The 26440-nt window shown below is 36.9% G+C and overlaps 1 protein-coding gene across 2 annotated transcripts; it reads right to left on the bottom strand.

Annotated features, from left to right (window-relative positions):
- Positions 1-11685: 11685 nt before the first annotated feature.
- MS3_00008625 (Gamma-aminobutyric acid receptor-associated protein-like 2) lies at positions 11686-26203 on the bottom strand (the record flags this gene model as incomplete). Of its 2 annotated transcripts, none has more annotated exons than XM_035731901.2 (4): positions 11686-13456; positions 15317-15489; positions 17782-17837; positions 25717-26203. In XM_035731901.2, the coding sequence occupies 4 exons, from the start codon at positions 26201-26203 to the stop codon at positions 13360-13362; spliced, it is 813 nt and encodes a 270-aa protein (XP_035589658.1). In that variant the 3' UTR covers positions 11686-13359. The 2 variants fall into 2 exon arrangements, with proteins under 2 accessions (XP_035589658.1, XP_051065590.1); XM_051216957.1 differs by lacking the exon at positions 25717-26203 and adding an exon at positions 17872-18221.
- Positions 26204-26440: the final 237 nt, after the last annotated feature.

Below are 26440 nucleotides of genomic sequence, written 5' to 3'. Positions count from 1 at the left end.
CTAAGATAGAAATGTATCTAGTCTATAGGTTTTAAATGAATCTAGGTGATCGTCTTTCATTCCAATATTAGCTTTTATGAAAAGTAATTCAGATTTAACAAAACTAATCAAAGTCACCTTTTTGAACAATGATGCATTGATCGAACCGCATTCAAGTAATACATTGAATTTAAGATGAAGTTAATGAATTTTATTACGCATAAGTTTCAAACCAGAAAAAAATATTAAGTTTGGTAGTCAACTTCTTTAGCTAGAACTACTATTCATCATATGGAATATCTTTAAATAGAATGTTAATTTATATTACTGAGTAATAATCGATATCATGGTTGTTCAATCAATGTCGCCTTGTTGATCAGTATGTAGTGTCAGTTATTATGTTAAGCCCGTATACCTTATTCTAGCTTTCGAACATCCCATTCTATTCATTCTACTTGAGTCATATTTTGACCTTGTTATTTATTTGCTTATCAGTCTTGACTGTTTTTATATGAGCGCATATGTGTGTACACTTCATATCCTCCATTTCTGTTATGTGAGAAACAACAGCACTTGTACTCAGCACGTTACTCTCCTCCATAATGATGATTAAAATGTACTTCGTCGACAAGTGCTGATGTTTTATAACAATCCGACAAAACATAACTAGCAAATTAAAAACGAACTTTAAAACTAGCCATTTCATTGGACGAAACGGGATGAAAAATATTGCAATTTTGGGTTGAAAAAACATTTTTAAAAAAGGTGGGTGGGGGGTTTTTAAAAAAAATTGCCGTGGGGCTAATGAATTTCCCCATGTCTCATCACATTTCTGTAGTTTATTTTGTCTGTCTATAAATATTGAGTAACGTCTGGCCCAAAACGAGTTGGCTTACCAGCCATTTCCACTGCGCGTTGTTTTGCTTTGCTCTATCCCATTCGTTTCATATATAGAATCTATGTATTCACAAGTCCATTCTCGTTATTCTACTTATGTAATTCCGTTATTGACTAACGCGATTAAACTCGATGATTATATACGAGGATAGGTGACATATATATTTCAACAACAATCATCATTACGATATACATGGAGTCAGATCCACGGGCCACTAAAAGTACTAAGTAGTACAGATTATAGCTTCAAGATTTTCTTTTTCATTCCTTTAACCATCCGATATATATTTCAACCTGTGAAATTTCTAAAACTCTCCACAAAACCCATTCTGATAATAATCAACTGCTCACTAGTTACTGACTTCCGGAAAAACTCCTGGAGTTCTAGTGAGAAGCCGTTACCAGTGGAGTCCAACCAGGTCTGTTGTGAGATAGTAACTCACTGAAGACAATGGTGTGCGGTGGCGCAACTTCGTGGATTGGTTGAAGTTAGACATTAACACTGTTGGATGCCGGCTCAGTGGTCTAGTGGTTAAGTGCTCGCGCGCGAAGCCAATAGGTCCTGGGTTCGAGCCCCGCGTGGTGCGGGATCGTGGATGCGCACTGCTGAAGAGTCTCATACTGGGACGAAACGACTGTCCAGTCCTTCCAGGTTTTCCATGGTGGTCTAGCTTCAATCGACTCATGATTTCAACCTATGAAATTCCTAAAACTCTCCACAAAACCCATTCTGACATCCGATATATATATATATATATATATATATATATATATATATGCTAATTATGTTTCTAATTCATTTAATTCTTTTTATTATGAATTATATAAAATGATTGTCATCTATGAACATAAAATACATCACGATTATCGTATGATTTGTAACACTGAATTTATTGATTTTTTAAAAATTACATTATCAAATTAATTAACACTTCTAAATAATCAATATACATGGAAGTCATGTGATTTTGATTTTGTAATTTATTGATCAATCACCTATTCACAAGGGAACTTCACCACATTAATATCATCTATTTTATGAAGTGTAATTTAACATATATATACATATATGAGCATAAATACAAATTCATAGAAAACTTATTATGTATGATGCAATCATTGGTAGAATATTCATCTGAATGATTCTTATGTTGTGTAAAGCATTAAAAAAATAATAAAAAAAAACTCGAACAAATTATATAAATTAAGCCAATAAATTGTTGCTAACCAGTAACAAAATCATAATCACATAGAAACTTGTTAAATACATGCTCAATGTAACGTAATCTATTGATGATGTCAGAGTAAAGTTAATGAGAATCACATGTTCTAGCAAATAGAAATCCCGTGGAGTGATTTTTTAAATTAAAGAAAAAACACTCTTTTCATTACTCTGTTATTTTGTGGGTTTTTTATTGGTTAGGTGTTAGTTGATGGTTGGAGGTAGTCGACAGGAAACCCTAGACCCGGGTTTCGTGATACTCGGCACTCGTCAGCAAGGTGTACCTGTAATCTTGAAGGAACTAGTGCTCCCTGGCGGATTCGATCCTGTGTCACCCAGCCTCACAGTCAGAGACGTTACCACTGAGCTATCCGGGCCGTGACTGACCTCCTGTAGAACTGAGATGTAATCACTACCTCCAACCATCATCTAATCTCAATATATAGTGCCCGCAATGTCGAGTCACCTAGACCGGTGGCCACATCGTATCATGATCGATAGCATTCGATCTGCACTAAATAAGGACTTGACACACATGACATTGATCACCACCCAGTGATCAATCAATTGTGATTGGTTAGGTGTATTAAAAATGATTTTAAATCTTAGTTAAGACATTCAACTTACTAGATATTATTAGTAGTCATAACTCTAATTGAATCACAGAGATTAAAAAAGTGTGAGATAATTCTAACAAACAGAATACAGACAAGTTCAAAATAGGTTGAAATGTTCATTTTGGATTTTTGTGATAAACACGCACCAAATATGTTAAAACTTGTGACATAACGCCATATATCAAGACAATCCTCTTAAGAAGCAACAGAAACTCATCAATTTGAGTCCTAGTTATTGATAACGGGAAACTGTAAACCCCGACGAATACATTTATAAGAGTTGAACAGGTTTATGGAACTATAGAATCAGTAGGTTGGCGGATAATGTGTCGGCCTTTGAATGTAAAAGTACTAGGTTTGATTGTCAATGCGAACATCATTAATGTGATGCAAACTTATGAAAATTAAACAGGAAGAAAGGAGCACCCTAGACTCTATTGCTAACTACATACCTAAATTTACCAAATCAATTATTTTTGTGTAATATTTGACCTAAGTTTACAACACTAGAATACAGAGAGATAAAAGAGATATGTATATACTTTTTTATTTTTGTCACTACCTGTTTATCAAAACTGTTTCTTTCATTGTTATCATTGTTTAGTAACTGGGCAGGTTTTTGTTACAATGAGCTAGGTTTGAGACTCAGCCTACTGAGTCAAATTTCTACCTGAAATGGCGCTGTGTATAGCAGTAACTCAAGATCAATCCAATATAAAAAAATCTAGGAAAATTACTAAGTACCTTTCAGTTCAAAGAAAGAAAAAAACATTTTTAAAACTATCCATAGATGTTCTGTATAGGTTGCTGAAAAGTTTGGTCTTTTCAAACAACTGTGGTTACATCGACATAACTTTTAATAAATTTTCAGGAAAGTATCAACAGACATAGGATTGAATAGTTTTAGATACTTACAATTAGGTGAAATTTGAAAAAAACCTTCTGTAAATAATCAAAGTACGATGAGGTACCAACCAGTACATGTGCTAATTTGTTGATTTGAAATGTTTGATGCAAATTTGGTTTTCTGATTAAGTTATTAATATTTTCTAAAAATATTTAGTTATTATTATGGTTTTTAGAGAGTTCCAACAGGATATAAATAGTTGCTTTTATCCTTCCTCTTAGTGCTGATTTGGACTATGAACAGGTATTGTAGCAGCCTCTTATCATGAATCTCTAAACTTTTGTCAATTGTACAAGTTTCAGTTTTATTTGTTCGTTTCACTGAGTATTTGGAAACTCTCTCTACAGTTCGCTCTAGCTTTGTACATAACACAGCAGTTTCGAATACATTCTACTGTTGCGGTTTCTTTGAAATATAACCTTCCTAAAATAATTCGTATTTGGTCCTATGGTATCCTATTGGTAACACTATGTGGTTCAACAACGTAACTGGCTTAAGAAAATATACAAAATTCGTTGGGAACATGTACATTTGGAATCAGATTGTGCAATGGATAATATTTTACCAAAGTGTCAATTAAACAATGGTTAAAAGCTGATAAGTACTAAATAGCTGTTTGCTCTTAGCTTGTGTTTTCATAATCAAATCAATTGAGTTAATATATATTCAACTCCTGTATAGATCTTTCTTAAAATGAAATCAGTTAAGATAGTTTACCTTCAAGACCAATACAAGCTGAATGTGTATTAAGAGCAGAAAAGTACTAGGCAGTTTTGTTGTATTGAGTAACAACTCAGGAGTGGATACCCACGATTACTTATGGCTCTAAACCTAAGGTTGTCAGACCTCGTGTTGTATGCATAATTATCTAAATACATAATTGTCATCCAGTAGACCACCAATGAAAAAAAATGCCTAGTGTTTTCATTCATTACATGAAGTATGCTCAGTTATAATAGATAGAAATGCCTTTCTAGGATCCTGATAATCTTAATCTAAATATCATTTGTTCCAAATAGGTGTGAATGTATACCTATCGTGAATTATACATGTATATTTGTTAAAAAGAAGAAAATGAACATGATTTCTCAAAATCGCTTGATTTGTGGTTATAACAAAGGTGCATACTACATTGTAACATCTGGAGTTTGCCAAATGGTTTTACAGAATTCGATCGCTTCAAAAACACATTATTTGCTTGACTGGTGTTCAACACACACCAGTATTGACCTATAAAATATAAAACGTCAACTCGGTGTACTTTTGTTGGTTATTGAATAAAACCTCAATCTTATATTAACAGGCAATCAAAACGATCAATTCCTAATTGAGTATTATTTGATTCTTCAGTATAACTTGATATATATTACTCCTGGAAGCTTCCATATCACTTCACTGCGATTAAATTTAGTAATTAGCTTCCTTTTGAATAAGTTTTAAATAGAAATTTATACACGATGGGAGATCGGCTGTGGTTATATTGGCTTGGTTATAAAGTTGTGAAATACACTAATTATTGATATCGGGGTTAATATTCACGTCTAATTGAATTATTTAAAGACTATTTATTTTATTCAAACACATAAACATTGGTACAAGGAGGCACCAAGTAGATATGCGGCAGATAAATCATTCGATTTATGTGAGGGATGAGATACTGCCAGGGTTCCCAAATCGATGCAGGTGGTTTTCTTAGGGGATCACACCCTGAGCCTTCAACCTAAAGGTCTAATCCACAAGGCAGTGGAGCAACGTCAGGAGATGCAGTCCCATGGTGGCCGGTGACCAGCAATGTGTTCATACGCTATTTGATCCCCAAGGATCCAGTGACCCACGTGCACCACTGTTTGAAATCAGGGTTTTCCAACTACCCTAGGTGGACCCTCCGTGCCCATCATCCCGGTTAAAGTGCCGGACATTCGCTTTTCGTACTCTTAATTTTGTAAACAACAGTAATGCCGCGAAAAGGCAGTGAAAAGGACTTCCCTGGCAATTGTTGTATGCACGTGGCCATATGAGAGCATTTGGAGAGGGAGAGCTGACTGTCCACACTCTTGGCCGTAAGAGGATATTTGGGGGCCAGTAAGTAAGTATTTCTCATTGATGTGTAAATCCAAGAGGAAACGTAGACCCAATGCTTTTTCATTATGATTGTAAATCAGTATACAGACTTCATATAAATAACGTGTAATCTTTTATTAAGATGTAATGGAAGAATTAAGGATCTGATTTCTGAATTCATCTATATTTATTCTACGTGACAAAATATAAAACAGGTTAATAATCGCTGAGTATTCATAATCAGAATTTGGTAAATATTTAGAGTTGACTACAGTAAAATGAGATAGCGTTAAAACTAGTGCTTTCAAATGTAAATAGGCTCTATAGAACCAATGTCCCGTCACTTTTTATACAGTAGCACGTTCATTCAGTAGTCTTCTTTTATTCGAATTCGATCTGTGAGAAAATCGAACATTGAAATTGTATTTGTGATTCAATCTACTTTGAATTCATAAACAAATTGAGGGAAAATTTGTGTGGATTGGCTTAAATTTATTGGCTGCGTAGTTCACAAGTTGGTGTCTGCTAAATTTGCATTGGAAGCCATGAACCATTGAACAGTTGCTTTATCCTAGTTCGCGACTATTTGACAATGAACATTTACATCTCCACCACAAGTCGAATTCAGGAGATTCAACTCTCTTAATGAATGCTTAATCAGTAGAGCCACTAAGTCAGAATTCAATACCGAAATCTCAACTCCAACTAATTCGTGATAGAATACGATGGTCATCCAGTGACACTGATGACAACTTCTTGACTATCGACGTATTTGAACTCCATCAATGATTACTTCTCACTAGAACTTCAAGAACTTGTTGAAGTAATTCACTGGCGATCTGAGTATTACACTTTAGTAGAAGTATTGTGGAGAATAATATGAATTTGTAGATAGGAATCATGACAGATTAATCTCAGGTGGTTAATTATAATGAACTAAATATCAGCTGAAATAACTGCATATGTGCATGTGTCAATTCATTTACGGTTGTTTTAACTTTAAACAGTTTCATTGATTTGTATTTTAACAAAATGATTGGATCACAAGATTTATACACATATTTACTTCCCTTATTTCATAATCGTATTACAAAAACTGCAGGAAAATAACTACACAAGTTTTAACTTTATTACCACTAAATTTTATGTGAAATTCAAATAAAGTGGTTGAACAAACAAATTCATAAAAATTCATTTCCGTCCACAGTTTGTTCTTGAAAAGGAAAAAAAATCAATCACCGTATACCTACAAATACACATCCATGGTTGGTTGAACGTAGTAGACATAACAATTAAAAAAGAGGAACTACATGAAAGATCACACGTAATTAGCAGTAGTCATAAATACAAACAAATCCACAAATGATATATGATATTTTTCCGATATTGAGCTTAGTTTCAATATAAGAATAAATTAAGAACTACATTTGTTTACACTGATCCTTGAACCGATAACCAATAGTTGTATTAGAGTAACTGCTTTGACCTACATTATTTTTCATAAATAAGTGAAGATAAACTTCGTAATTGACTGAAATCAGATGATGAAAACAGGAAAAGTTGATCAGCTAAGATTTTATAGGTCAGTGATAAACTGGGAAATTATTGGATAATTATAACAAATGAAGACATTATTTTTCTAGGCTTCATTAACGTACAATTGTTTAATCGGTATGAATTACAAAAGAACAAGAGATTAAATTGTGTTATCTATGTAAACAATGAGACTGAGTGTTAGAAATCATCAGTAACTTGTCTGGATATCAATGAATAAGAAATTGTAAATATTTAGGGCTAATAAAATTATCCAAATAAGTAATAACAATCATGATACAGGAAAGCAAATTCCTTTGTTTCATATAATCGATACCGCAATCAAGGACACATACAATTAAGGGGATCTTATACTTTCAAGTTCACATCAATAGAATAACTGTTTGCAGAATTTAAAAAAAGAATAAACCAGGAATCTATCAACCCTGTTCTTCAAAAGCTGTATAAGAATTTAATCAGTTAATTTTAAACATGTAATGCAATCATAAATACAGTTCCACTTCACTACAAATTATCTTATTTCTTTCAAACTTATGAACAGAGTTAAAAGTAAATTACAAATATTATCTGGATCAGAGTTTTGATATGAATAATATCAGAAGTAATGATCCAGTTGAATTAGATACTAATGGGAATCATGAATGCGTACATCCAGGAGGTAGTAAACAAATGGTAAAGACAAATATACAAGCATTTAAATGGTCTTCCTAAATGATGATCCAGTTAATACCATCAAAGTAGAGTTCATGTTGGCTGTTTAAATGTTTTTACAGCATTATTCCGAATAAATAGGTGTATATAAGAGGATATTTTATTTTATGTACGTTCTTTAAATCTATTATGATAAAATCACTAATTCGAGGTGCTTAATAACATTCAATCTCAATAAAAGCAAGGGAAGTTTAGTAGTGTGTCAAGAGAAAATTTTAACAAGGCAAACATTCTAATGATTGCAATTATCGGATATTAGGATTGAAGTGATCAGGTCAAATCAAACTTTCAAATTGACTATACAACAGGTGATTTAATTTCAGTCATGACTTAACCGTATTCACAATGCCCAATTGTTAAAAAGACAAATGCAGTGTCTTTTGTTAAAATACGATTTGTAACGAATCCAACATAGAAATTCATATCATTCTCCACAATACTTCTACTAAAGTGTAATACTCAGATCGCCAGTGAATTACTTCAACAAGTTCTTGAAGTTCTAGTGAGAAGTAATCATTGATGGAGTTCAAATACGTCGATAGTCAAGAAGTTGTCATCAGTGTCACTGGATGACCATCGTATTCTATCACGAATTAGTTGGAGTTGAGATTTCGGTATTGAATTCTGACTTAGTGGCTCTACTGATTAAGCATTCATTAAGAGAGTTGAATCTCCTGAATTCGACTTGTGGTGGAGATGTAAATGTTCATTGTCAAATAGTCGCGAACTAGGATAAAGCAACTGTTCAATGGTTCATGGCTTCCAATGCAAATTTAGCAGACACCAACTTGTGAACTACGCAGCCAATAAATTTAAGCCAATCCACACAAATTTTCCCTCAATTTGTTTATGAATTCAAAGTAGATTGAATCACAAATACAATTTCAATGTTCGATTTTCTCACAGATCGAATTCGAATAAAAGAAGACTACTGAATGAACGTGCTACTGTATAAAAAGTGACGGGACATTGGTTCTATAGAGCCTATTTACATTTGAAAGCACTAGTTTTAACGCTATCTCATTTTACTGTAGTCAACTCTAAATATTTACCAAATTCTGATTATGAATACTCAGCGATTATTAACCTGTTTTATATTTTGTCACGTAGAATAAATATAGATGAATTCAGAAATCAGATCCTTAATTCTTCCATTACATCTTAATAAAAGATTACACGTTATTTATATGAAGTCTGTATACTGATTTACAATCATAATGAAAAAGCATTGGGTCTACGTTTCCTCTTGGATTTACACATCAATGAGAAATACTTACTTACTGGCCCCCAAATATCCTCTTACGGCCAAGAGTGTGGACAGTCAGCTCTCCCTCTCCAAATGCTCTCATATGGCCACGTGCATACAACAATTGCCAGGGAAGTCCTTTTCACTGCCTTTTCGCGACATTACTGTTGTTTACAAAATTAAGAGTACGAAAAGCGAATGTCCGGCACTTTAACCGGGATGATGGGCACGGAGGGTCCACCTAGGGTAGTTGGAAAACCCTGATTTCAAACAGTGGTGCACGTGGGTCACTGGATCCTTGGGGATCAAATAGCGTATGAACACATTGCTGGTCACCGGCCACCATGGGACTGCATCTCCTGACGTTGCTCCACTGCCTTGTGGATTAGACCTTTAGGTTGAAGGCTCAGGGTGTGATCCCCTAAGAAAACCACCTGCATCGATTTGGGAACCCTGGCAGTATCTCATCCCTCACATAAATCGAATGATTTATCTGCCGCATATCTACTTGGTGCCTCCTTGTACCAATGTTTATGTGTTTGAATAAAATAAAGTCTTTAAATAATTCAATTAGACGTGAATATTAACCCCGATATCAATAATTAGTGTATTTCACAACTTTATAACCAAGCCAATATAACCACAGCCGATCTCCCATCGTGTATAAATTTCTATTTAAAACTTATTCAAAAGGAAGCTAATTACTAAATTTAATCGCAGTGAAGTGATATGGAAGCTTCCAGGAGTAATATATATCAAGTTATACTGAAGAATCAAATAATACTCAATTAGGAATTGATCGTTTTGATTGCCTGTTAATATAAGATTGAGGTTTTATTCAATAACCAACAAAAGTACACCGAGTTGATATTAGATATCGACACAAAGGCCTTTCATTTAGAATTAAATTACACAAAGCCAGGACTTCATTCTGTATTGGAGAAATAGGTTTATCGGCATCCATGCTACATAAGAAATAGATGCCAGCTTGCCATTAGGGGAAGCGTATATACACATTGACAACCGAAATCTTATGTTAATATTTGACGTGTGAAGAGTAATGAAAGTATATAAATCATTAAACTTAGCTGGTTTTTGTTTGACTTACGAGTTAATAAAGGTTACATGAATACTCATGGACGGTAACATGACATTGTACTAGATTTATAATTACAACTATAAATGAAAATAAGTGGAAGTTATCGATTATTGTAAAGATTCACAAATAGTGTCTAAAATATTAGTTTCAATAATACTTCGACGCCTAACTAAAGCTCGTGAAGAGCAGACTAGAGAAAATCAGGCTAGTTTTCGACCTGGACGTGGTTGTATAGACCACATATTCACACTACGTCAGATTCTAGGACACAGACACACATTCAGACGTCCCACAATCGTAGTATTTCTCGACCTTAGAGCAGCATTCGACTCTGTTGATCGTGAGGTTCTATGGCCGTGTTTGTCACTGAAAGGAGTACCAAAGAAGTACATTAACCTTATAAAGGCTCTCTACTCGAACACAACTGGCAGAGTGAGAGCTTATGGCGAACTGTCATCATAATTGGTTACCTCAAGTGGTGTTCGTCAGGGCTGTCCACTCTCTCTATTCTTGTTCAACTTTGTCGTCGACGTACTTTTAGAGATAACACTTTCCTCGTCTAAATTTCCAGGGGTTGAACTTCTACCGCGAGGTTCACTTGTTGACTTAGAATATGCAGATGACATAGTTTTATTTGGTGAAGACGCTGACAAAATGCAGTCCTCTGACCACTCTAAGCAACAATGCAAGCATGTTCGAGATGCGATTCTCCCCCCCCCACGAAATGCAAAATGTTGCTTCAGGATTGGGTTGCATCGTCACCCGAACTAATGATAGGGAGTGAAGTAATTGAACGTGTCGATCACTTCACTTATCTTGGAAGTCTCATCAGCCCTTGTGGTCTGGTGTGTGACGAAATCTCAGCACGGATACAGAAGGCTCGACTAGCTTTTACCAACTTGCGTCATTTATGGCGTAGGCGAGATATCCGTCTATCAACCAAAGGACGTGTTTACTGCGCAGCAGTTCGTTCCGTCCTACTTTATGGCAGTGAAACATGGCCGGTAAGAGTAGAGGATATTCATAGGTTACTAGTATTCGATCATAGGTGTCTTCGAAATATTGCTCGTATATCATGGGACCATCGAGTAAGTAATGCAGTTGTTAGAAAACGGGTACCAGGTAAGGATGGCAAATCAATTGACGAAGTAGTGAAACTTCATCAGTTGAGATGGCTGGGACACGTGTTACGTATGCGCAACGACCGACTGCCTCGACGTGCTATGTTCAGTGGTATAGGAGTAGGTTGGAAGAAAGCTAGGGGCGGCCAGACCAAAACATGGCACAAGTCCATGAAGTCACTGACAAGTGGTCTGAGTCATGTCGGTAGGTGTAGAATACCTGGTTGGGGACCGCGAGATGATAGCAACCGATGGTTAGAGACCCTGAATGACATGTCTCAAAATCGTTTCCAATGGCGCAGGTGCATACACTCTTTGTGTTCTCCCAAATTTTGATCTCCTTGTCTCTTTTTTTCTCTTCCCAAATTTATTTCACTGTATTATACCCTTTAAATAACATCTCCAAACACTAATTTTCCCGATTACTGCTTATACTCTTATTACCTCTACCACTACGGGATTTGAGTCGACCATTGCATCTCTGTGCTAATGTGGTGTGGCAACTCGAACTGATGTATGTACGTACGAAGTCCTACGTTGTTACTGACTGACTCACAACATAATACACCGATATATTTATTTAAGTACACTAAGAATAAGTTGGGTTTGTTACTGGACACGTATTGCGGTGCCGTCGATTTAATGGGTAGGATAATTTAGTAAAACTAGTTCATTTGTATAAACCAACAATAAAACTCAATGAACATCGATGATCTCCTCTATTCGTTTTAAATGTTTCTTACTTGTTGAGTTTATTTTATTAACCACTCAGATTGCTAAGATGAAGCTTATCAATAAGCTATTCAAATTTATCAAAATGGTAGTTTAATTCATCATTAAATTTTTTTAAACAATATGACCTTATGGGTATATTGCACACTCTTCAAATATAAGTAGATGTCACTTAATTCTCCCATACCAAAGAACATCAACACGCATGGTGAAACTAGTTATTTATTTTTCCACTTAAGACAGTCTATGAAAAAGTCATACACTAAACAGCGTCATGTTATAGACTATCCAAATTCTTCGGCAATACAGAAGCAAAGACTTTCCCTTAGGTGGATAATCCAGTAGTTTGTGTGCTACAGGTAGAGTATTAAGCTGAACTGAAAGTGGTTTGCCCACAACTTTCTTCAATGCAAGCGATCTGTACGAAGTTTGGGTCAACGTAATATAAACAGTCAACTCACTTGACCAAACAGCCTACTTGCTAAATTTTCAGTGTGCCCTTTAATACTTACTAGATGAAAGTCCCCTTGATCAAAGGGCCGCTAATTTCATGAGAACCATATAACATAATTTAATCGAATTAATTGTGAGAAACAAGTAGTAGTTAGTATAATCCAGGTGTATTTACAGATAAAAATTAAAATAAATAATCACCTGTTTATGTAACTTAGTAGTGAGAAAATTAAACAATACAATCAAATATTGCTAAAATGCATAAACAATATACACAGAATAAAAATAGCAGTTGAACACAGAGAAACAAGAAAATCTAAAAATATAACATAATTAGAATATCACTTATTGGACCACAACAAAAAACAGTAAGCAATGCGAAACTCCATACTAATAATGAGCATTACATACAAAACAGGAATAACATTAGTTATTGATTCGGATCAAAGCCCATTGTGCTTAGATTTCTTAAACAACACAGTTGTGCACAACCGCTGAACCAAAAACCGACATAATATATGAATAAATCTGACAAAAGAGGCAGAACGGTCAACAAATCGGAAGATAAACAGGAAAAAACTTCCAAGCTCACTAAAAAACACATAATTGGCAAACAACACTGTTGCTTTGGAGGATAGATGAAAAAAGAAACTATTTAAAGTTAGCAAACGTAAGCTGAAAATAATTTATGTATATTCATATTAAACTAAACATTCATTTTCACAAGTACAGAAAAATATCTTGTTTCGAAAATATAAAGCTATGAACCGGAGCCGAAAGAATTCTCCCCACTGTAGCTTATGTATAGAAAACCATCATCATCGTGAAAGTTATGATACAGTTGACCTATTGTGGCACTAAAATGATTAAAATAAATGGAAATCACTGTATAATTCAGAGAATAGTCTGAAAAATTAGAAACGCATCGTAGAAATTCTTTTATACAATATAGTGAATAAGCACTTCACATTTCGATCCACATTAATAAGATGGAGAACAAAGCATCACAAAATATAACAGAAGAAAAATTTATTCTGTCTCTCGTCAAAGCGTTCCAATTTTATTCAACAAAATAAAACGTAGATATTTATTAGGCTGTGAGGCTCATAATTAAAAGCTTGAGGTTAAAGTATGTAGGTAACTAACTCATTAGAATTATAGACAATGAGATGAAGCCACACAAATATTTGGGTGTTCAGATTACATGAAATATCTACTTACGGATATAAGCAAACGAATCTTAACATTTAAACTATATCGGTTATATCTTGTTTCAAAACAAGTAACGACGAGCACTGAAACCTACTGTATTAACAGAAATAACATCTGTAAACTGTAATGTGTAAAATACTTTATTTTTTAATAGTATACGTAGAGATTACTTTAGAGTTTTAAATCCCTTAAGTATTACAACAATTTGGGTCACGAGCACCTAATGAGGGAAGAAACTATCCCAGATATTCTAGACAAAATTTTTACCTTAATTTGTTACCATTTTTCTAGTTCCATGTAACTTGCCTGAAAGTGATATCCAGAATATGTTCGACTTACATGTTCTAGTAGAGATTCAAATATTCTGAATTTATCAATTGTATCTTAAGCCTTAATCTACATGCGATCGTGTCTGAGCTCTTTTTTACCCTCTGTTGAACATTTTTTATATGACTTTTGATTGTTCTGTTGCACCTACTCGCATTTCCCTTATTTAACTAGTGGTGTTATCTCTCGGCTTGTAGGACATTTCACATTGTGCATACGGTGGAATCAGTGTCAAAATAATTTATATTAACATCTATTTATTCGTTAGTGTTACTAATGAAAATTGAAATAGTAGTTGTATCTGAAAATCATTGTTATAAGGAAAAGAGTGACTTAACTACATGAGAATTGTTACAGTTAGGAAGTATGTTATGCATGAGTAGGGTAGACAGATTAGAATAAAGCTGCATGTTAGCAGATCAAGACATGGTATTACTTGATCATTGGTCCGAAGCGTGTTGGTGTAGGAGCAAACTTCCTGATTGGGGGCTGCTCAGCAATCGTAATTTAATGGTTAGAAAAGTTGGGTGACACGACAAAATTGATATTAGTTGCATTCATTCTTTATTACTGGGCTGAATCGTGAGTTAAGTGTCAATCTTAAATTTTCACGATTTAATCTCATTTGTTCCTTTAAAATTGTACTTTCGTACGTAGATTTCCATTGTGATGGAAATTGGTTCTTCATATTTGCTTCTTTTGATGTTACCTCTCCCTGTACTGACATAGAGTATAGAAACTTACCGATAAACATTATTCCTAAGGTCCTACTTTGACAATGAATTACGGACTGATTCTGAATATCGAATTATAGCTTTTTGTTTAGCGCTGATATAAGCCGGAATGAACTTATGTAGTTTAAATAAACAGCATATACTTCAGCTTTTTGACCGGTGTTAGTTTGTGAATTTTTTTTACCTAAATGCAGTAACACTTCTCCCTTGAGTATGTTACTATTTGAACAAGTGTTTGTATTTTATGTCAAATGGTACCACTGTTGTCCAAACTGAAAGTAAGGCATTAAAGATGCAAGATAAATTACGGATTATTCATAGGAATTTTAAATGTCCATTAGACCAACAATTACTGTGTATATCAAGTCGAAAACATCTGATTAAAATATCTTATGTAAGGAAGAACTTTAAAAAGTGAATCGACTCGTAAATCGATTAATATACCTTGTTTGCGGCATATTCTTCTCAACAAAAAGAAAGAGGGCTTTTTCTGATGAGATATCAATACGTTTTCGAATGATCCACATAAACTGAGCAACTGTAACATCGTCCGGAACAAGAAACTTATGTTTGTCAATATCGGGTATTTGTGAATGACGATGACGTTCCACGACGACCTGTAAAAAAGATTGAAAACGAGTTCAAAAATGACAAGTGTTTGCTTTAACTTGCGAAATAATTTTGTACAAAAAAAGTTAAAACTCGTAAGGATCGGTCGTGCACAGACCAAATTGCGACACTATGGATCATCGTCGAACAATCAGTTGAGTGGGACTCGTCACCGTACATCAACTTCACTGATTATGAAAAGGCATTTGACAGTGTAGATAGGAGGACGTTATGGAAACTTCTTCGACACTACAGAGTTCCTGAGAAGATTGTTAACATTATCCGGAACTTATACGACGGACTACAGTGCAAGTTCGTGCATGGAGGATAGCTGACAGACGCATTCCAAGTAAGGACCGGAGTCAGACAAGGCTGTCTACTCTCTCCCTTCCTCTTTCTTCTGGTGGTCGACTGGATTATAAAGTCCTCGACATTTGAGGAAAAACACGGCATACAATGGACAGCTCAGAACCGATTAGACGGTTTGGACTTCGCAGATGACCTAGCTCTCCTATCGCATACACACGAACAAATGCAGATAAAGACAGCCAGTGTAGCAGCAGTCTCTGCATCAGTAGTTCTCAACATACACAAGGGGAGAACCAAGGTCCCGAAATACAACACGGAGGACGCCAATCCAATCACTCTTGATGGCGAAACTCTGGAAGATGTAGTCCTTCACATACCTGGGAAGCATCATCGATGAACAAGGTGGATCGGACCTTTAGGTCGAAGGCTCCGGGCGTGGCTCCCTAAGAAAACCAACTACTTAGGTTTGGGCACCCGGGTAGTATTTCAGCTCCCACACAAGCCGAATGGTGAAGTGTGGCACATAGGTATCTGGTCACTCCTTGAACCGATGTTTACATTTAAATAAATAAACAACACTATAAATATACAGAAATGCGGTGGTTGGGTGTGATAAAGCTAATAGACTTGTGCATCACGTATTTGCAATTTGTTGGTCAAACATATGGACAGAATAAGTGAACCTATTGGAACATATATATATATATATATATATATATATATATATATATATTATAGACCAAACCACCGAGATCAAATTTTAGAGTACAGCAACAACTCAACAGTGCACAGATGTAGAGATACTACTTAGAAGAGCCAAGATTCGCTGCCTTTATATATGTATACAAACGTTTCAGAAATTATCATACGGATATTAGTGCCATTCGAAGTCAGTGTTTCCCACAAGCTAATAACCATGATTCCATTAGATTTTATGCAGACCGGAAGACGCAACAGGAGCAACATGGAGCACTGTCTACAAAACAAATTGTATCAACCCCAAAGTATTATATTGGGCAGAATGTCCTGTGCACTCAAACAACACAAGTCGAATGCAAGGCTAAATTACCTAGTTTTTTTTAAAGAACTCATATTGTTTTGAATAATATCTACGTCCAATCTTGTCCAGTACTGGTGATGCAATCCCTACTTCGGATACTGGGGTTTAACCCGATGATTTTATCTCGCGACAGCAAAAGCTTTGCAGATGAATCTTTCAGGCCGAAGAACTCACTATTACAGAAAATTTGTGTTGACTTCGCAAACTACTCAAGTGCATAATTCAACAGAAATACAGAAAATTCTGTTTTAACTAAGCTTTCGACAAATATTATCCATTGTAAATCAGTAACCTAAAAAGAAGTTTTCATTCATCCTTTGATGTGATAGTTGAGGTCTAATAGTTCAGCTGAATGAGACCTTAGTCAAGAGATAGAGGTGATTAGTTGTATTGGCATGCTATAGGTATTAGGTACTTTCAGTTTGCTAAGAATGTTACATGGGACGAATCGGCGAATAGGGATGTCAGAACTGGCTGGACGGTGTGGCGTAACCCGGAGACACGAAATACTAGCTATAGGTCAGTGGGAATTAGTTAAACACATATGGTTAACCGCTATTTCTAAAGATCACTGGCGTTGACCAATAGGCTTCGTAAAGGTTAAATGTCCCGGATTTTTGACTTCTGACATCAACGTTTAGAGACAATGAATAGTGGAAAACTGGACGTAAGAGTTATTCTATACCCATATACAACTTCAGTCTAAAAGTGAAACAGGAAAATTCAGAAACACGGAGTGAGAGCATGACTAACTTTTCCGTACTTCAGTATTAAAAAAACTGGAGCTTAGAACTATAAAGTGACAAAAAGCCAAGTAAACAAATGTGATGTTAAGGACTGATAAAAGTCTGGGAGAATCATTATTTTTGAAAAATAAAACTTAATTATTCAGAGTTAATATTACTCAATTATTACATTGTGCAGGACTTACCGGAACTCTATTAGGGTACTTGGCCTTTATCTTTGAGGAGTCCTGTTGTCTTTGCTCTGTAAAGAAATAGAAGAATTAAAACCAACAAACCAAAGGTATGGGTCTCTTTGAACTTGAAATTCATGACTTCTTAATGAATTTTGAGTAGCCCGCTACAAATATGGTGGGGAAATTGTTTTTAATTCTAGTGTAGCTCAACGCATTACCACTGAAAACAAACAATAATCTCAACTAGCCATAATAATAAATTTGGTTTCTTGCTCTCGAAGTTAGGTGTAAAGAACAGGTCTCAGGTTTTTATAGTACTTCCTGTGGATGGTAAGGCAATTATTATAATTACTTGATGATTGTTGTATTACAGGAGTAGATAAGTAGTTTTCCATGAGTTGAGTTGTATCCGAGACCAGAAACTATCACACCTTGCAACTGTTGTTTGGTTGACTGCATTCAGAGTTGTGAAGTGAGAATTTAAAAATAATTTGTAGCGGGTCAATATTTCTTCTTTTGGTTTTCATTTCAAGATTGTGTTAATCCGACGCTTGTGTCACTGCTGACTGGTGTCTGCTGCTTTCCGTAGTAAACATTAGTGCGTTGTGTATGCATATAAGGTGGCCAACTCGCCCTTTCTTTTGTTACTTATTTTTCCTAACTTCCTTCATAGTTTACAGCACGCTACTTTGCATAAATAAAGTACCTTCGGGCTAGAAGCGTACCGCTACGAAGGCGCGGTGGGAAGAAAATAAGAGATTAATAGTTCTCACTCAATTAGCGTTTGCAAATAGGTGACATTATTAATAAGTAATACAAGATACAACAACAGACTAAAAACAAGACACAAGATACGGTTAGACATTGTGGGAATAAGGAGAATGAATTTTAAGAAACCTTCCCATATACAGGTAGTTGGCCGCCATTCTGGACGAAAGTAGGTAATCTGTAATAACCTCTTACGGAAATAATCTATGATGTTTGATAATGGTTGAACCAGAAGCCCTCAAGAGCAAAACGACTCTCAACTCCAGTGACAGTTGATGGTCTACGCAGTATCCAACGAACTTCCGGGCTATTAATGAAAATACTAAATTCCTTGCGCTCAAGGAAGTCAACAGGATGTGGCAGAATTCTATCTGTAATCATATAACAGTGCTCACTTTACTCGACACTAGTGTTACTCAGTGCTCTATTTGTACGTGATAAAATGATTAACCAGTGCACCCTGTTACTTTTAAACAATCATTCACTTGTTTTGATAGTGTAAAGCTGGTTGTGCTCCAGTGCCACAGACTCATACATTCAAATATACTCTTACGAACTCTTTCGCTGTGATTAACTTGCACAACATTAGGTGAGTCATTGACAGAGCCGCCTGCCTTGATTTCGCCTGCAAAATTGATTGCAGTGATCGCAACCTTTCCAGGATCAACTGGAAGACACACATTCAGGCCCACTGGGTTTAGAAATCATACATGGTCCTTTAGACATACACAGTTGAAAGTAACATATACTCCTACCTACACGAAACCATAACGTTGTCAACTTGATATTCTGTCACAATGTCACACAAGCATCACTGGTGGTTGGCGAAAATTTTTACACTAGCGGTCATAATGTAGTCTTCTGCACTCCACCCTTTCTTGCAAAAGGTTACAAATCCAATACATAAAATACACGTCTTCAATACAGCGAATATGAACACTCTGACTGGGAAGACTTTCGATTTCTAATATTCACTCTGACTGGACTAGTTTTTTTACTGGTTATAAGCCTTCAGAAACGCTAGAAATAGTCATTATCGCCGCTAAATCCACACTAGACACTACTGTCCTCTCCAAAATATATTTTGAAACAATAACTCTTTTCACCACACAAACAACTAGGGCTAAGTTATGAAAGCTATAAAGAATGTAAAGTATATCAAAAAGCTTCAGTGTATTGCGATAGATATATCCTAAACTTGACGGAGTGTAAAGTCAGCATAGGAAACCTTAGCAAACAGAGGAAAGTGCTGCGCTCACTACAGCATGGAAATCTCAAAACCTATCTTGTCTCTTTGGAAAGCGCATAAGAAAGAGTGTGGATCACAGGCAGTACAGTGGTGTGACGTATTACTGCCAAACTGTCATATAAAAACTGCTATGTTAATATTTTTGCACAATGGAAATAAATCAAATGCCCTATACATTAACGTAAAGCATATCAGCAAAAATAATCTTAGTACCTTTAACGCTGATTTTAGTGATACATACGCCACCATCAAAACACTCAAGCCGAATACATGTCCTAGTGCAGATGGCATCCCATCGATTCCTTAGAAAATAACAGGACCGGACATTAGAATACCAATAATCGAAATATTCATATTATCCTTAAAGGCATAACACAAAACCTAGGAGGTAACGTATATTGTCCCGAAGTGCAAATCAAAATCGAAAAATCTGATCCAGAACTACACTTATATCACGCATAATGAAAATGTGATACAAGATTAATTCTCTGATCACCTACTTAGGGAAGGTCTATTCGACCCGTCGCATCACGGCTTCATTGGAACAGGGTCCTGCAGAACATGCCTGATAGTCTTCTTTAACGAAGTCACTCGCATACAAGACCAAAAGAACCTAATGATAATACTATATTTCGATATCAAGGAAGCTTTTGATAAGGCACCTCACAAATTCTCATCATCAAAATTCAGTCAGTTGCAATCACTAACCCTCTATTGCAGTGGAATAAGTCTTTACTCACAAACAGATGCCAAGGAACTAAAATTAAATCTACAACATCTGCACCTTGACCAAATAACCAATGGTGTCGCGCCGGATGTTTTTTTGTCTCTATTGCTTTTTACACTCCAAATCAACAATATATGCTGGTGTTTCAACACATATAAGACCTACCTTTGAGCTGATGACTTAAAAGTCATTTATAAAACTAGCATTTGCGATGTACGTAGTACTAAGCAAACAATCTAGCCTGAACTCGACAGGACAGGTAACTGAAGTAAACGTCGCAGCTTAGAACTCCACGCAAAGAAATACTGCTGGCTACGTATTGGAGATGTCCGTTAAAATAAGACTAACACTCGACAATAATCTACTACCCAAACTCAAATCATCAACAGGCAATAGGGTGCATTACTTTCTTAACTTCTCTGAACATATGTCTGCTAAAGTATCTGAATCGCGGAAATTCCCTGGCTTCATTCTTCGTAACTTCATTCAAAATGAATAAGACTATCAGAAGTACTCCATTCTGCTTTACTAAAGGAAGCGGCTTCAATCTTAGCAACCACTTACTGTGATGTTCTCACATTCGCCGAACTGAGGCATGATCCTGAAAAAGTGCAAGCTGGCGTACATTACACCAACTTTCAAAAAAGGATTGGCACAGCGATTTTTCAAGCCTTCTCTCTATACCCTCAAAAAATATGAAGTCCACGATATGCGACGGTTTACACGACTACTTAATATCCATAAGCTATTTTTCACCCAAACGGTTTCGTTTGGGGAATCGTCACTCTTATATAACCAACTCTTTGACCGCCGTAGACAGATGGACACTTATCCTTGATCATAAGGAGAAGGTTGACGTCAAATAAAATGACTACTCAAAAACCTTTGGTAGGGTCAATCATATACGTATTATAAATCAGCTCAAATGGCGAAGTGTCAAGCCACCGTTAATTGATTGGTTCATTTCATATCTAAGTAATCGAACTTTTAAGGTCAAGGTTAATTTCATTTTTCCCCAAACATATGTATTGCATTATACACTTCCTAATGCCCATACTTTATTGGCAACCCACACTTTATACTATAGCTATTTAAAGCATTCTATCCATGTCTTACACACAGTCTATGATTTGTAACTGCCTGATAAGCTTGTAAAATGGTACTTATAGAAATAGTGATTCCCAAAAGTGCGTGATACACAGAGCATCGTGTGAGGTATAATATTTATCCAAAAAAGCCTAAATGGGCCTAAAATCACAAAAAGCGGAAGGGTGGAGTTACTGACCAGCAAACAATCCACTCGTGTTTGTGGGGCCCATTATGATTGGGGACGAGGCTATCAATTAGTGGTACTGGGTTCGTTCTCTTACGCTCAATACTCAGACTCATGCTTCCAATCATATGCTGGATTAGCTATTTTATTAAAACAACCTATAACATGCTGTTGCGGTAAATAAATCCTCAAAATAAATAGCTCTGCAAGTTTTCGACATTGGATGCTGACCAGATTAGTTTTAGTGGACTCACCTAGCTGAAGGCGCTCGGTCATGCATCCGCACCAGATCACGTGTGGGAACGCCGTGCTCAACATCTACTGCAACCGCTAGCCAGACTAGATCAGACAATTCCGATATATTGGCAATCGTCAAATACAACTTCTAATCTCCTCGATTCTGTCTTTTGATTTCTCTTGGTGAGTACGAGTTGTATTAGAAGGTGCCGGCTTCGAAGTTTCCCGGGTTGTTTTTCGAGTCAGTCGGTTTTGAGTTGGGAAAATTGCAGTGTTGTCTGCAATTTCTGGAATACGTGGCCAGCCAGAAGTCTAAAGCGAACGGGTTTTGTCGTTGGTAAACACTCTTTTGATAGCTTGCTAGGTTTAGCATCGTCTGGTCGTCTTTCCTTACTATATAGGACCATGAAGTATAGTATAGTAAAAAAAGAAAAAGTACAATGAAAATTTCGGCTCCTCGTAAACTTCAACGTTCTTTTCCAGCCGTCCTTCAAAAGAAAGAAGAAAATATAAGTGCATGTCGAAATGCACACGTACGCGCGTAAAAACACAATGATGACGAAAAAAAGTGGAAAATAAACTCATATAGACGCAATATCGTTAAAAAAGGATCTTTATAATGTTTTTTTGTTTTTATTCTAAAATAAACATATAAATATATAAGCATATTAAAATTGTTTTTTTTAAAAATTATTACATATGGTTAAAAGAAAAATCGAGATAATATAAAATGTCGAGGAGTGCCTTACTTGCAATAATCGTTTAGATGTTCTGGAAATCTTACTCTTCTTCCAGAACGCGTCGTCTTGAGTTTGTTTTCTGATACTATTGAAGTATCATCGCGTGTGTTGCCTGTCGGTTGGGGTATTATAAGCGTAGGAGTCGTGTTGTGCGATTGTAAGCGAAATCGACGTGAATAGGATTTCCTTCTAAATACACTACTTTGAGGCGATCGATGCTGATGCTATAGTTGGTTCCGTTCTGATCGACTATTTAGTACTTAGATTCACGATGAAGGACTTTGAAAGGTCCTTCGTATGCTAATTCGAAAGGTCGTCGATGTGAGTCTCAACAACGAAAACGTGTGTACTACATCGTAAGTCAGGATGAACGAAAACATCAGTTGATTGAGGTCGAGTGGAAGCAGGTTTAACTGAACGCATTGAGTTTGTAAGCCTGTTCGTGTAGGAGTTTAGATTCATTTTCATTGAAGAGATCGAAGGATCCACGAATTCTCCTGGAAGTCGAAGTGTCGTTCCATAAACCAGTTGAGCCGCAGTGTATCCAATGTCAGCTTTCACTGCATTGCGAATATCTAGTAAGACGAGTAGAAGATCGTCGGTCCACTGTGAAACGTTTGCAGCTTATAGTGAAGCTTTCAGTTGTCGGTGAAAACGTTCTACCAACCCGTTTGCTTGTGAGTGGTAGGCGGTCGTTCGGAAGCGAGTGATTTCTAAAAGTGTGGTCAGACGACGGAAAAGTTCAGATTCAAACTGACGTCCGCGATCTGTAGTGATGGTTGAAGCCGAAATTTGCTACCCATCGTACGACGAAGGCGCGATCCACTGTTTCAGCAGTGATGTCCTTGATAGGTACTGCTTCTGGCCATCGAGTGAAACGGTCTACGCAGGTTAAGAGATAAGAGTATCCATTTGAATCTGGTAAAGGTCCTACCAAATCCAGATGAACATGGTCGAAACGAGCATCGGGAGTTTTAAATGAGCCTAAGGGACATTTATTGTGTCTGATAACCTTAAATTTTTGGCAGCTTACACAGGAGCGTGCCCACTCCCTCACGTCTTTATTCATGCCAGGCCAGCAAAACCGTTCTGCTATAAGCTTGATGGTTGCACGAACGCCTGGATGAGGACGTTTGTGCAATGTATTGAATACGTTGCGTTGATAACGTTTCGGCACGATTGGTCTATCCCTACCTGTAGATGTGTCACAAAGTAAGGTTTCCTTACCTGTTCCCATCTGTTTGATGCGTAGTTTAAGTGTTGTGGACGATAACTCGTGCTGAAAATCAGTGTCTTCTTTTTGAAGCTGGGCGAGTTTAAGAAGGTCGATTCCTTGGAAACTGTTCAAGGAAGTTATGCGAGACAAAGCGTCTGCAACTACATTGTGTGCTCCAGAAATGTTCTGAATTTCTGAAGTAAACTGCGAAATGTAGTCCAGTCGTCGAAACTCATGAGGTGAGTACTTGTCAGAGGAAGAGCTTAGATAGAAGGTGAGCGGTTTATTGTCCATGAAAAGGGTAAATTCACGGCCTTCGATATAGTGTTGAAAATGTCGTACAGCACAATACATAGCTAGGAGTTCTCTACCGAATGTGCTGTACCTCGATTCAGTGTTTAGCAACCGTCTAGAGAAAAATGCCAAAGGTTGCCAGGAGTTGTTAACTCATTGTTGTAAGACGCCACCGATTGCCGAGTCCGATGCGTCTACTGCGATACTAATGGGTGCTTCGGTGTCCTGATGGGCGAGCATTGTTGCTTTAGCGATGAGTTCCTTAACTGTGAAGAATGATTTTCGTGCAATGTCGTCCAAATTAATGGATTTCGCATCTCCCCGAAGTTGGTCGGTTAGAGGTTTCATGAGTAAAACGCATTTAGGTACGAATCGTCTATAGAAACTTACAAGGTCGTTAAACGTTCGTAGTTGCTTGATCGCGGTCGGTTCTGGGTAATCCAGAATTGCCGCCACTTTGGTTCTAAGGGGTCGAATGCCTTGAGCATCGATAGTGTGTCCTAGGAAGTTTAATGAGTCGGTTCCGAATTGACATTTCTGAACGTTTACAGTAATGCCATGTTTTTGTAGATGTTCGAAAACAAGATCCAGATGCTTGAGATGTGTTTCTCTGTCCGAACTTGAGATTAAGCAGTCGTCAACATACGCATGTACGAAGTTTAGACCTCGAAAAACGTCGTCTATGAATCTTTGGAATGTTTGGGCAGCGTTTCTTAGACCGAAGGGCATTCGCAAAAATTCAGAGTCCAAAGGGAGTAATGATAGCTGTTTTTGGCATATAGTCTGTAGCCATGGGGATTTGGTTATACGCTTTAACCAAGTCGATTTTCGAAAAGACAGTTGTACCTTTCAAGGTAGCTGTCAAATCGTGAGTGTGAGGCAACGGGTAACGATCGGAAATGGTTTTCGCGTTCAATCGCCGATAGTCACCAGTTGGACGCCAATCGTTGCTGTCCTTTTTAGGGACCATGTGCAACGGAGATGCATATGGGCTACTTGACGGTCGTATGATTCCTAAGTCTATCATATGGTCGAACTCGTTTTCCGCCAACCTTAGCTTTTCGGGAGCTAGTCATCGTGCTTTAGAGAATACAGGTGGTCCTGTAGTCGTGATGTGATGTGTAATGTTGCTGGTTACACACGGTAGTTTCGGTAGCGTTTTATGTATCCTAGGATACTTATCGAGTAGTGGTTGATAAAGTGAATTTATCGTATGCTTAATTGTGACTAGAGATAATCTGCAACCTGGAAAGGAAGTTACGCAAACGGATAAATTAGTGTCTCCGTCTACTAGCCTCCGTTTGCGCGTATCGATGATTAGATTATGGTGTTGTAGAAGATCTATACCGGTTTTGAGTTGGGAAAATTGCAGTGTTGTCTGCGAACTCTCGTCGTCACAACTGTGACGTACAACAGACGGCTATGTTCGTCGGCTACGGTTACCGTTCACGCGTGCCTGCTCGGAAGTTTCTTGAGTTGTTTTCCGTGTCGGTGGAATTAGAGTTGAGAAAATTGCAATGTTTTCTGCGATTTCTGGAAGACTTCCCATACTGGGTATGATACCAGCACCAGTCGGGTTATCCGTCTCTCGTGGTCTAGAGACAGATCGCTTACGTGAAGTGCTTCTACGTGGGGTGTGTGATCGCTTACGGTCGTTACGAAAATGAAGATAACGTGTAAGTGTATGACATAACTCGGTTATGTCATGCTGGGTCGTTTGAGGCCTTTCCTTGACTGAAAAAACCTCGGTAGTAGATTTTGTGATTTCTAAAATGCGGTCAGCAGATGCAGCTAGCTCGTCTAAGGCGTTGTTGCGTAACGAGACAAGCACAGCTTGCACCTGTTGAGGAAGTTTCGACAAGAAATGTTGTTTAAATAGGCTATCATCGAAAGTTCGTTGGCCGACAACCTCTTTCATCCGTTGCAACATGTCAGTCGCAGAACCGTCTGCAGTTCGATATTATAACGGAGTTGGTTTAACATTTGTCTATCGGTTAGGTCTCCGCGTTTAAGAATAGAACGTTTCAGCGTTTCGTAAGGTTCAGAAACATCACTAGTAAACATACTAAGTGTTACGTACCTGTTGAATTCGCGCGGTAGTGCCTCGACTACTGCGAGGAATCGTGCATGTGTGCCGATCACGCCGTACTCAGAAAAGTCGGCTTCT

This window comes from Schistosoma haematobium, chromosome 6, assembly GCF_000699445.3.
Source record: "Schistosoma haematobium chromosome 6, whole genome shotgun sequence".
Classification (NCBI taxonomy): Eukaryota; Metazoa; Platyhelminthes; class Trematoda; order Strigeidida; family Schistosomatidae; genus Schistosoma; species Schistosoma haematobium.
This window is presented reverse-complemented; position numbering and strand designations above follow the sequence as displayed.